This window comes from Pristiophorus japonicus, chromosome 14 (assembly GCF_044704955.1).
Source record: "Pristiophorus japonicus isolate sPriJap1 chromosome 14, sPriJap1.hap1, whole genome shotgun sequence".
NCBI classification, from domain to species: Eukaryota; Metazoa; Chordata; class Chondrichthyes; family Pristiophoridae; genus Pristiophorus; species Pristiophorus japonicus.
This window is the reverse complement of record NC_091990.1, coordinates 129,063,638-129,077,326: the sequence shown is the minus strand read 5'-3', so window position 1 is coordinate 129,077,326 and position 13,689 is coordinate 129,063,638. Positions and strand designations below refer to the sequence as shown.

Genomic DNA, 13,689 nt, shown 5'->3' with positions numbered 1-13,689 from the left:
AAAAAAAATTTGAAAGTTTCCCCATTCTAATTTTTGAAATTGGTGCCGCGCAGCCTGTCCTTTAGCTTCGGCGCGGTGGAGCCTAATTTCAGCGGCGGAAAAAGGATGCCCCCCTCCCCCCACTTCTGAGCATGCGCGGGGAAAAAAATGGCGTTTTTACGTGACTGCAATGGGCGCGCAGGCAGCCAGGCACTTGGTCGCTTGCGCACGAAGGTGTTGAGTCACCATCACATCCGACTGTCAACTAAACTGTTGGTGTATAGAGCAGTCGTTCTCTCATCTCTCCTTTATGGATGTGAGACATGGACACCCTACAGACATCACATCAAAAAGTTGGAAGCTTTCCACATGCGCAGTCTCAGATCTATACTCCACATACGCTGGCAAGACCGGGTGTCAAACTTTGAGGTTCTGGAGCGAGCACAATCAACAAGCATCGAGGTGATGATCATGCGAGCCCAGTTCCGGTGGGCTGGACATGTCAACCGCATGGATGAGTCAAGGATCCGTCATCAGCTTCTTCACGGCGAGCTCTGTGAAGGTCAAAGACACCAGGGACGCCCCCGCAAGCGCTACAAAGATTTCATCAAGGCTAACCTCCAGTACTGTGGCATCCAACCAAAGGACCTAGAGAATACAGCAGCTAATAAAATCCAGTTGCGAACCCTCACGAGGACTGCCTACCAGAGCTTCGAAGAAAGCCAATGTCAGCACCTGCGGGACACTAGAGATAGACGACATCAGGTGGCAGTACTGTCAGCATCAGGTACATCGAACTTCCCTTGCCCAACGTGCAAGAGACTATGTGCATCCAGAATTGGCCTATACAGCCACTTGAAGACACATGCCATTGATGATTAGCACATCAACGTCTTTGTTGGATATGACAGACTACCAAGAATGGGCGCGTACGTCCAGTATAACTCCCAGTCTGCATTCGGCCATTTTTAAAGAGCCAGTTGTGTGTGAGAACTTTAATTCTCAGTGGAAAAATCGGAGCTGCAATATGCAACGTGGCTCAAGGACCAAGAATTTCTCACATGAGGAAGTGGAGGCACTAGTTACTGTAATTGAGGCCAGATGGCACGAGCTGGACACCAGCAGAGGTCACACAAAAGTTTCACCAAAAGAAATGAAGAAACGCTGGAACCAACTTGCAGAAGATTACTGTGCAATGGTGACCACCTGAGGTCTGGAGGCCTGTGCAAAAAGAACTGGCAGGACCTTGATCAAGTAGTTGGTGTAAGTAATATTTTCATTTATTCACTGGAATTGCAATTGTAAATGTGACCATCTGTATGTCCCACCCAGCAGAAAGACACCCTCTCTAAAAAGTTATATTTTCATTTTTGCAAAGGTGGCACACGACGAGAGAGAGAGAACTTGAACAGGAGGAGGCCCGGCAAATCTGCAGCCACTGACACCCTTGGTAGACAGGGTCGCTGCTTTGATGGTCCTGCCTGGAGAAAAGCAACCACCACTACACAAGCTGGGCCCACACTCAAGGGAGAGGGTAAGTCCTGCAAATTCCACATTATAGCTATAGCAAAGTTAAGTACTGCGTGGGCTAGCCATGCTTCAGTTCATGGGGATGTCTCTGTCAGCTATGCTTCGGTTGATGCAATGTGCTATATTCATTGTGGTCCTTCAAATGAGCCTGTTGGCTGCGCTGTGTGAACCTACTCATGCCACCCTGCCCCTTCCTCTGTTGCTAGCTATTTGTCTGTTCTGTTATATTTTGCAGAACTTGAGGCCAACCCTGATGATGCAGAAGCCAATGCAGAAGATGATTCAGACGCAGATGACCCTGAAGAGGAGAACATCTACCAATCCCACCTTCCAGATCAAGAGCGTGAGGGGGAGGATGAAGCCCCCACTGTTGTACTCACTCTGGAGGAGGTGCTGGTGCCGCCCATTGAGGTGCCAGCCCCTTTCCTGTGTGGTACGAGTGTTGGGACATTCCAAGGTTTCACACAGTCCGAGGCTGCGGGTCCCAGTGGGATGCAGTGAGCTACACCCAGGGTGAGGAGGGGAAGGAGAGCTTGACAGCACTCTCCTAAGGTGCAGGATGCAACTGATGTGGTTCAGATGATGGCAATGAGTGGGGAGAGCACTGACCTTACCCGATCACTCCTGGACACCATCGGTGGGGTAGGTGATTAGGTATTGGGACTGTCGGGAGAAGTAACAGAACTCTCACGAGAAATGGGAACACTGTCCAGGAACACGAGGGAGGGAATGTCGGAGTTAGCTGCTGCAATAAGGGAACACGCCCAGACACCACGGCCATTGACGGAATCAACTGCCACTCCCACTCCAATCCCCAGACCAGCCTCTGAAGAGGCCCAAGCCTGCAACCCCCCCACCCCCACCCCTCTCCCCCATCAAGTGCACATTACCAGAGATGCCCGAAAGAATAAGCTTAGTACCAACCTGAGAAACGCTACGCCACCGCCTGTAGACAGGTGTGGAGTCGCCAAGACCAAGCGCAGAGGGCGGTCTTAGAATAAAATGGAGAGATGGGTGCAGCCTTTCTTTGCTGCTGCTGTTATTATTGTTGTTACTGTTGCAACTGTTCTCAACTTAAAAGTTTTTTTTAAATAAGTGATGTCAATTTACAAGTTTAAAAGTTTATATATGATCTTAACTGAAAACTTTAAAGTTTGATACAAGAATATTTTTATTAAAGTTAAGTTAAGTACAAACTAAACTTTTGAATAAAATATATTTTAAATTATAACTGAATCATTTACATTAATTGTTCCATTATTAACACAACTTTTTGAACTAAAGAAGAATCAATTCCATTAACACAACACAACATTACGGAACAGGTCCAAACAGTAAACATGGTCCATTTGGAATAGTTGCCGCTGAGCCTTCAGGCAGCAAAATGTTCAAGGATGAGCTGCTGGCGCAAGGCTCGAGCAAACGTTAAAAGGGACACGACAGCCCGCCCTCCTCCACCACCGTACTCCGGGTTCAGGTAGTTGCATGGCTTCCTCGTCCTCGTCATCATCAGCCACTCTCATCTCAGGTAGGTCTTCTACTACCAGCTGCTGCTGCCTCATGATGGCTAAGTTATGCAGTATGCAGCACACAACAGTGAACTGACCGACAATCTCAGGGGAGTACAGCAAGTAGCCTCCAGAATGGTGCAGGCATCGAAAACGCTGCTTCAAGATGCCAATGGTCCTCTCTACAATGCTGCGCGTCGCAATGTGCAACATGTTGTATTCCCAGTCAGCTTCCGTCCGGGTTATGTGTAGGGGCGTCAGGAGCCAGGTGGCGAGGCCGTACCCTTTGTCTCCCAACAGTCAGCTCTGCCCTTCTGGCTACTGCTGAAACATGGCAGATATAGCGCTCTTGCATAGGATGAATGCATCATGGGTGCTCCCAGGATATCTCACATCAACTGCCATGATGCGATGCAGGTTGTCACACACGAGCTGCACATTCACAAAGTGGACGCCTTTTCTGTTTCTGTACATTTCAGAATCCTCCAAAGATGCTCGCAAGGTGATGTGGGTACAATCAATGCAGCCCTGTACCTTTGGAAAGCCAGCAATCCTGGAGAAGCCCACAGCCCTGTCACGCATTACCTGGGTGGTCATGGGGAACTTTATGTAGTCATTCCTCCAGGCATATAGTGCAGCAGTCACCTGCCGAATGCAGATATGTGTTGCATGTTGAGAAATGGCACACACGTTCCCAGTTGTGGCCTGGAATGATTCAGCTGCATAAAATGAAAGTGCAGCTGTAACCTTTACTTCAACTGACAAAGCAGTCCTCCTGACGCTTCTAGGATGCAGGTCTGCTTTTATTAACTCACAGATCTCGTTTACAACTTCTTTGCGGAAACGCAGCCTTCTCGCACAGTCTGCATCACTCAGGTGCAGGTATGAACACCTGTCTCGATATACCCAATGTGAGTAAGGCCTCCTGCCCATCATCCTACGTGCTCTGAGGTTCCTCATATGATGATGTCTAATCAATCTTCTCCTCCACAGCACAATCATGCAGAAGCCTTACACGAGGTATGCCAGTCAATATTGCACCCATAATTTAATTATAGCTTTGCAAGAAGCTCAAAACAGCAGGAGAAAGCACTCGCATCTTCTTTCCTCTCTATTCCCAAGGTCGACGCCCTAGTATGGACCACACCCTGGTCTGCGCATGCGCAATAGGCTTGCTTAGAACGGGAAGCTAGGCATTCAAGAAAGAAACAAAGTCTAATGCAATTCTTAAATTTTTTTCAAAGTACCACCCCACCACCGAAGGTCGAGGGTCGGCCGGCAGAATTGTTCCCTCACCCGGACACAGGGGCTCGGCGTCCACACAACCCCCACCCCCACCCCCCACCCGCACCCCCAGGGTTTCTTTTGAAGCTGCTGTATAGCCTAAGGGTTCTCATCTCTTCAGTTCGGCTTCCACCCCACCCTCCCCAGGCTTCTTTTGAAGCCGAGCCCCGAGCCCGTGTCCGGGTGAGTGAACGATTCTGCCAGCCAACGCTCCGACCCTCGAGCCCAGTGAGGAGACATTTGGTGGTGGCTTGGGATTTTGAAAAAAATTAAAGAATTGCATTAGACTTCCATCTTCTCCCTTTTGACTTTGAAAAAAATTAAGCTTCATGTTGCATATTCTTTGCCTTCTTGACTCCCTCCAAAACTTCGCCTAAAAACAATGGCGTCTTTCTGCGCCAATTTTTTAATGTGCGTTGGTTTTTTTGGGAATGGTCACATACGCCGTCCTAGGAAAAATGTAAGTTGGCCAAACTTGCTTAAATGTGGAAAACTGGCGCAGACATCAGGTTACGCAAACAAATACTAACCTAAAAAAAAAAATCATACTTAACTGAGTTACACTGGCGCAGAAACTTTGGGGAAACTTGGATATTTTAATTTATATTAAAAAAACAGCACAGATAACTGGGGGGAATTGAGCCGAGGATATCTAGCTCAGAGCACAAGGGAGTCCTGTTATTAAACCCACAGGTTATATGATCGCATAAGTAGATATTGGGCAGTAACAACTTGTATTCATACAGCACCTTTAACATAGTGAAACGTGCCAAGGTGCTTCACAGGAGTAAAAATTTAACACCGAGCCGCAGAAGTAAAAATTAGCGCAAGTGACCAAGGTAGGTTTTAAGGAGCGTCTTGAAGGAGGAAAGAGTGGTAGAGATGTGGAGAGGTTAAGTGAGGGAGCTCCAGAGCTTGGGGCCTAGGCAACAGAAGGCGCGTCCCCCAATGCTTGAGCGATTATAATCAGGAATGCTCAAGAGGGCAGAATTAGTGGAGCGCAGACATCTCCGGGGGGGAGGGGTTATGGGGCTGGAGAAGATTACAGAAATAGGGAGGGGTGAGGCCATGGGGGGATTTGAAAATAAGAATGAGAATTTTGAAATCGAGGCCTGATCGCAAGCCACTCAAGACAGATTACAGGAGTGACCAATGTACCCGAGACACCATCTAACGGTAGGCCCTAACCTTTTAACATGTATAGTTAAGTTAATCTTCTAGCAACATCAACTTGCATTTATATAGCAGCTTTGCGTAGTGAAATTTCCCAAGCCCCTATTTAAATACACTATAGTAGCACACAAGTATTGTTAGAGAAATTTGGTAAAGACGAAAAGATGCAAATTAATGTAATTTTGTTTAGTTTAATATATATTTTGGCAGTTCCTTAAAAAACAGCCCACATCTTAAACATTTGGACAGTAAACTGTCATACTGCATGCAGAGATTTACTTTTGAAGTTATTTCCTGGTTCGCTATTTGCATTTTAATCTTTACTCTTCAGACAATTTCCTTTAAAAGACTAAATTATAGTAGAGTGGTTTCCTTACTTACCAGTATAAACTAAAATGCTGAAATACATCGCCTAACTGTGTACTTCTTCCATATAAACTATTCCAATTTTGACATCAAGGGAGTCAAAAATGTCATGCAAAGATACATTGAAGTCCAAAATTCACATACAAAACCATCACTGCTGGAATCCAATCATGCTTCAAACAAATCCCAAATGTCTCCATTTAAATAATAAACCGTAAATTGTGCACCCAGATTACCCGGTTTTGTAGGCGTTATCTAGTTGCAGCAGTACTGGCTCTATTGATAAGATATCCCAGTGCACACATTCTTTCAAACAGCTAATCTCACTTCCTGATATGACTGAAGCAACAGTACAAGGAACACCAGACCACAATCCATTTCTCACTGCACCAAGTGACGTCTGCTATTTCCATAGCTGTGACTCAATGTTCATGTATTTACAGCAAAGGCATAAAAGTCATGTTTTTGGTTTTAAAAAGTATTTAATCACAGAACTGGGAAGGGAAATGATCATGTATTTCCGGAGAACATACTAGAGCAGCACGGGCAGTGGCCCATGAACAGGTCACATGCCCATTCACTCATCACGATAGAAATGGGAAAAGAAAAACACTTTGAAAATAGCTGACCCCCTGATTTAAATGTAAAGATATTTTGCAGAGAGAAATATTTATAAACAATTATGGTGTGTAGCTCCCCTATAGCTCGGTTGACTAAAACAATGAGTAGCTCAACCCTGCAAGTCAGTGAGGTTTCGGGTTTGATCCACAGTCTGTACAGAGCTAGCTGATTTCAGGAAGTGCCCAGATCGAGGCACCAACTTTGGCCTCGGCTTCCTCGAGGTAGGGAAGGGAAGGAAAGTGCATGGGTGTGGATGTTGTGGTATGACAGGATTAGGCTCAGCAGTGAGGCTCCCACCCCCAGTCAAAAAACAGGTCAGCACTCATTATTTAGGCTTACACACGAAGAACAAACATGTAGATGAGATACTGCGGGGCAACTGGTGCCGAAGGAACTGTACCCCAACAAGAAGTGAATACCTTCAGGACAGAAGTGGGAGTTAATGGGAAAATTAGTGGAAAGGGAGGAAGAAAAAACCTCTACAACAGCCCATTTTTCCAATAAATGGAAATTTTTGCTGGTGCATTTAATGCTGCATTTATCTTGCAACACCATCACAGATGCCACCTTCAACTTTGGCAGCAATGCAGTAAAAATAAATAAAATGGCATCTCTGGCTTTCGAGGGTCCAAGACCAACAGGTGTTTTTGCTTGTACCCCAGCAGCTATTGCTGTCAACATCAGAAACATCAACATGAGAGATGGGCAGCTATATTCTCACCACCAACCCCACTGAGCTGCAAGCTTTTTCTGTTGCAGTACCTAGTTTAAAGGCCATTAGATTCCATGATAGGCTTAGAGAGGTGGGGCTTTTTAACCTTAGAAAAGTGTAGACTTCAAAAAGGTTTCACTGAAGTCTTTCAAATAATGAAAGGATTAGATTTGGTTCATGTGGATAGACTATTTGAGTTAGATGGGTTAGAAATGATCACGGTTACACAAGTATGTTGCACAAACGTACAACTAGGTTGGATGTCGCGAGTTATTCTTTTTCAGAGACATATCAACCGTAGGAACAAGTTGCTGGTTCATATAGCGATTGGAGATTTGCTGCAAACATTCAAAATGGAGCTGGTCGAATTCCTGACTGTGATAGATATCACTATGTATAGGCCGTGGATCCATTACAGACCCAATCCACGTCCAGACCGGGGTCAAGCAGGGCTGCATCATCACCCCAACCCTCTTTTCTATCTTCCTCACTGCTATGCTCCACCTCACAGTCAACAAGCTCCCCGCTGGAGTGGAACTAAACTACAGAACCAGTGGGAGCCTGTTCAACCTTCGCCGTCTCCAGGCCAGGTCCAAGACCACCCCAGCCTCGATTGTCGAGCTACAGTACGCGGACAACACCTGCGTCTGCGCACATACAGAGGCTGAACTCCAGGACATAGTCGGCATATTTACTGAGGTGTACGAAAGCATGGGCTTTACGCTAAACACCAGTAAGACAAAGGTCCTCCAACAGCCTGTCCTCGCCGCACAGCACTGCCTTCCCAATCAACAAGATCCATGGCGCTGCCCTGGACAACGTGGACCACTTCCCTTATCGCGGGAGCCTCCTATCAACAAGAGCAGGCATTAACGACGAGATCCAACACAGCTTCCAGTGCGCCAGTGCAGTTTTCGGCCGCCCGATGAAAATAGGGTTTGAAGACCAGGCCCTCAAAACTGCCATCAAGCTCATGGTATACAGGGCTGTCGTAATACCCACTCTCCAGTATGGCTCAGAAACATGGACCATGTACAGTAGACACCTCAAGTCGCTGGAGAAATAAAGAAATACCACCAACAATGGTAAGATCCTACAAATCCCCTGGAAGGACAGATACACCAACGTTAGCGTCCTCGACCAGGCCAACATCCCCAGCATTGAAGCACTGACCACACTTGATCAGCTCCGCTGGGCAGGCCACATAGTTTGCATGCCAGACACGAGACTCCCAAAGCAAGCGCTCTACTCGGAACTCCTTCACGGCAAACGAGCCAAAGGTGGGCAACGGAAACATTACAAGGACACCCTCAAAACCGCCCTGATAAAGTACAACATTCCCACTGACATCTGGGAGTCCCTGGCCAAAGACCGCCCTAAGTGGAGGAAGTGCATCCGGGAGGCGCTGAACACCTCGAGTCTCATCGCTGAGAGCATGCAGAAATCAAGCGCAGGCAGCGGAAAGAGCGTGCGGCAAACCAGTCCCACCCACCCCTTCTCTCAACGACTATGTGTCTCACCTGTGACAGAGACTGTGGTTCTCGTATTGGACTGTACAGCCATCTAAGAACTCATGTTAAAAGTGGAAGCAAGTCTTCCTCAATTCTGAGGGACTGCCTATGATGATGTATAGAAGAGAGGTAGATGTTGGGTGCTATGTCTCCCAGTCACTGTGTTCTCCTGGACCTTGTTTGATCGCTTTTGTGGTTTGGTGAGGAATTTCAGAGGGGTGGGATGGGAGTCTAAAGTTGCACCATAATGGTACGTGATGGGATTGATGGACTAATCTGGTCTTTTCCTGTCCTCCATTGTCAAGACGCATCTCCTTACTGAAACATGCAGCCACATTATATGGTTGTGCAGTAAGTCGATGCAACCTCTGAAGAAATATCCTGGGATAAGGCCCTGCAACACCCTTTTCCTCAAGTGTTTGTCTCAAAATAGCAGTGCTTCCCTTCCAACACCCTTCTTCTCTGCCATTACTCATTGCTCTTCATTGAGTATTGCGAGAGAGTGGGTTGGAGAAGAATGGCAAGAGTTACTGACAAGTTGCACTTTAGTGTCTCTCCAGAAATGGCATGGGAACAGCAGCTACAACTGAATGAGTGTTTACATTTTTTTTAATAAATTTCTTTTATGGCTCATCATAAGGCGAAAAGAAAACTAGAAGCTCAAAGACAGAAAAGGCCGCAAATCAATTAGCATCTGAAAGATAGGTGTTTAAGATGTGACCCTTCATCGGGGTCAGGTTAACACCTCAATTGTGTACTAGGAAACAGAATTTAGCCATTTATGCCATCTGGCCTGCTATGCCATGGCAGCTTGTCATGAACTTGGATCTGCAACAGATATCTACTTGGCTTCAGTCACTCCTCTAAGTAGTCTGGTTGCCTGCTTCTTAAGGAAGATGATTCCCACAACTCTCCATTTACTATTGTAATGGCAGTACCCAAGAGTTCTTGCATCCTACACTGTCAGCACCAACTACCAGAGAGAAATTGGGAGTTACAGTTACAGTCTAAAGTCATTAAAGTCAGTGCTTAGGCCAGAGTGTTGCAAAGTGCCTAGTAGAAAGATGAGATGCTCAAGTTTGAATTGAGCTTCACTGGAGCAGTGTACAAGGCCAAAGACAGAGACCAGAGTGAGAGTGGGCGGAGAATTGAAATGTCAAAAGATAGGGAGTGCAGAATCACACTTGTGGACAGATATTGGGAAGCCCAAATGCAGATTAGGTGCTGGCTCTGCTGAACACTTCTGTTCTTCATTTTTTTGTTACCAAGAATCAGGAGATGGAGAAGCATTGCATCTGTGCTTTCAGGACGTACCATGGCAAGATTCAATAATAACTGCAGTTATGTCGTCATTAACAAAATGATTTTTAAAAAATGCAACAATTATATCATTCATAGCACATACTGGAAAATGACATGTTAGCATGAATTATTTCATATTTTAGTTAACTTGAAAAATTTCTGTGTGTCACAGTACTATGGTGATGATGTGCTACTTTAATCATCTACTTTAGTGGTCAAAATTTTGCAGCACACGGTCGAGTCACAAATACTCTAAATGTATTTGTTTCTAAAATAGCTTGATAACATTTTGTGATCATAGAAACTTACTTGGCTTTCGGAACTGCCATCAAGGCCAAGCAGGTGATGTCTTTGAACTGTGGAATTGTGTGTTGCAATTTGACTTAACTGAGCCTGGTCCGTTGGTTACTTGCTTTCTTAAGGTTTAGCAATGTTCAAAATAAAAACTATTTTTATTCATTTTCTCCAAATTTATCCCGTTTTTTTTTTTAAGGTTCTAATATTTCCCTGAATTTGTCCCAATTATTGATGCTTCACATTTTATTTTTCCAAGTATTTAGCTTGCTTTTAAACACATAGGAGGCTTGACAACATGAAAAACTATTGGGGAATATTAGCAAATAAACTGGTAATGGAGTAGAATGAAGATGATGGAGAGACCAATCAAATTTAGGCTAGTGATTTCCCCCCCGACCCCCACCGATCTGGTAACAAGTCTAAACAAAATCTCCTAACTCTTCAACCTGTGCCATAAAATGGTACAACAGGAACACTATTTTCTTTGGGGGTGGGGAGGGGAGGGGTTGTATCTTGACTCAGTTTTCTCCTCTGGTGAATTCTCCATCTGAGCCACAATCCTCCCGTGTCCAAGAAGGTGGAGTGGGCAGCTGGATCAGAGATCACTGCCAATGCCCCTCTTAGCTGGCTGTCACAAGAGTAACCCTGCAGATCAGGAACTCAGCACAAGTTGGAGACACTGAACCTGCATCCCACCACTTCACTGGTGTTTCGCACTACATAGATCTTACAAAGAAATACATTGATGGTCCCCGTGGACAGAGTACATTTACTTGCTAAGCCTTTGGGTGGCACAGCGAAAATATATAATATATATATATATATATTTTTTAAAAGAGACATTTCTTTGCAAATTTTTCTGCACCCACTCATTCAACATTCCAGGCTGAAAATCAGGATCATCCGAGTGAGGGAGATTGTGAGAAAACAGCAGGGGGGAGGGCAGTAAGATTAACCCATATTTATTCCAGACATGGAAACTGGTCTTACCTGCTTCATCACATCTAGGATGAGTTCGCAGTAAACTTCATTGATTGCCATGGACAATGTTTGTCTGTTCATCCTCCTAGAAAACAGCCCAGAACCAACCAGTTCGATGAACTCCCACACGGAGAGGCCGCACCGTGTGGCACCAAAATGAGCTCTGTATTCTTCAAATTGTTCTTGCTGCCAATTAACTCCCATTGCTTCAGTCAGTTTCCGGAGAAAATACTCAATCTGCATAGTGAGAACAGGGACATTGTATTAGCACAGTAATGTCCACAAAAACTCTAAGTTTTTGATTTATTTAATATCCAAACAGCATACATAAATGGAATAACTGTTTCTATTTATGTAACTATTTGATCTCCTGTGGTGGTACACACAGGGAAGTGAAAACCACAAGCACTTTTCTGCTCAATCACTGCTGGTGGGCACGGAGATGTTGATTGAGGGATAAATATTGGCCAGGACATCGGGGATAACTCCCCTGCTCTTCTTCAAAATAGTGCCGTGGGATCTTTTACGTCCACCTGAGAGAGCAGATGGAGCCTCGGTTTAACATCTCATCTGAAAGACGGTACCTCCAACAGTGCAGCACTCCCTCAGCACTGCACTGGAGTGTCAATCTAGATTTATGTGCTCAAGTTCCTGGAGTGGGACTTGAACCCACAATCTTCTGACTCAGACAAGTGTGCTACCCACTGAGCCACAGTGATGTGGAGAGGAAGGAAGGGGGAAGAAGGGAAGAAGGGAAGAAGGGGAAGTTAGGGAGAGAGGAGGATGAGGACTGGGGAGATGGGGAGGGAGGACAAAGGAGAGAAAGTAGGAGAGGGAGGGAAGAGAGAGAGGAAGAGGAAATGGGGAGAGCAAGAAGCGGCATTAGCAAGGAGAAGCTAGTCTTAGTGGATGTGTGAGGTAGGTGTTTGAGTAAATTTTGCTTCTGTGGGTGGGTGGGAGGGGGGGGGGCAGGGGGTGCTGACTCTTCCAACCAGAGACCTTTGATTCTCACAGAAGATGTAAATATTTTCAACATTCTGTAAACCTGAATTGGGCCCAATGATTACGGACCTCATTTGTGCTATTTGTAGTTGGCTTTAACCTCTAATAATCTCAGTCTGCGTCAGGTGACTTCTGCGATTTACCTGTGCAAATTATCTACCATTCTGTTAGACAGCCAAAAGCCCAACTAGTGATAATCATACATGAGGTGAACCACATTGAACTGGAGATTTTCTTAATGCTCTACTATAAAATGAGAGCCCCTTCCTGCACTGGCAAGATACAAGTAGGGCAGGACTGGAACCAATGTCTTAGGGGGAGTGTTTGCTAGTACTGTTGGGGGAGGAGTTACACTAATATGGCAGGGAACCCAAGCAGGGAGACAGAGGGAAATAAAATGGAGTCAGAAGCAAAATATAGAAAGGAAAATAGTAAAAGTAGAGGGCAGAGAAACCCGAGGCAAAAAACAAAAAGAGCCACATTACAGCAAAATTCTAAAGGGGCAAGGTGTGTTAAAAAAACAAGCCTGAAGTATTCGGAATAAGGTGGATGAATTAACTGCGCACATAGCAGTTAACGGATACGATGTGATTGGCATCATGGAGACATGGCTCCAGGGGGACCAAGGCTGGGAACTCAACATACAAGGGTATTCAGCATTTAGGAAGGATAGACAGAAAGGAAAAGGAGGTGGGGTGGCGTTGCTGGTTAAAGAGGAAATCAATGCAATTGTAAGGAATGACATTAGCCTGGATGATGTGGAATCGGTATGGGTGGAGCTGCGGAATTCCAAAGGGCAGAAAACGCTAGTGGGAGTTGTGTATAGACCACCAAATAGTAGTAGTGAGGTTGGGGACAGCATCAAACAAGAAAAAAGGGATGTATGCAATAAAGGTACAACAGTAATCATGGGCGACTTTAATCTACACATTGATTGGGCTAACCTAACTGGTAGCAATGCGGTGGAGGAGGATTTCCTGGAGTGTATTAGGGTTTTCTAGACCAATATGTCAAGGAACCAACCAGGGAGTTGGCCATCCTAGACTGGGTGATGTGTAATGAGAAGGGACTAATTAGCAATCTTGCTGTGCGAAGCCCCTTGGGGAAGAGTGACCATAATATGGTAGAATTCCTTATTAAGATGGAGAGTGACGTAGTTAATTTGGAAACTCGAGTTCTGAACTTAAGGAAAGGTAACTTCGACGGTATGAGGCATGAATTGGCTAGAATAGACTGGCAAACGATATTCAAAGGGTTGACGGTGGATAAGCAATGGCAAACATTTAAAGATCACATGGATGAACTTCAGCAAATGTACATCCCTGTCTGGAGTAAAAATAAAACTGGGAAGTGGCTCAACCATGGCTAACAAAGGAAATTAAGGATAGTGTTAAAGCCAAGGAAGAGGCATATAAATTGGCTA

The 13,689-nt window shown here is 45.3% G+C and overlaps 1 protein-coding gene across 4 annotated transcripts in view; it reads right to left on the bottom strand.

Moving 5' to 3' along the window:
- The window catches only part of swap70b (switching B cell complex subunit SWAP70b), a 110,836-nt gene that overhangs the window by 71,430 nt on the left and 25,717 nt on the right, over positions 1 to 13,689 (bottom strand). For all 4 annotated transcript variants that reach the window (XM_070899610.1, XM_070899612.1, XM_070899613.1 and 1 more), the window contains exon 4: positions 11,274 to 11,501. In XM_070899610.1, the coding sequence (XP_070755711.1) occupies positions 11,274 to 11,501 (228 nt within the window). The remainder of the gene's footprint in view (positions 1 to 11,273; positions 11,502 to 13,689) is intronic.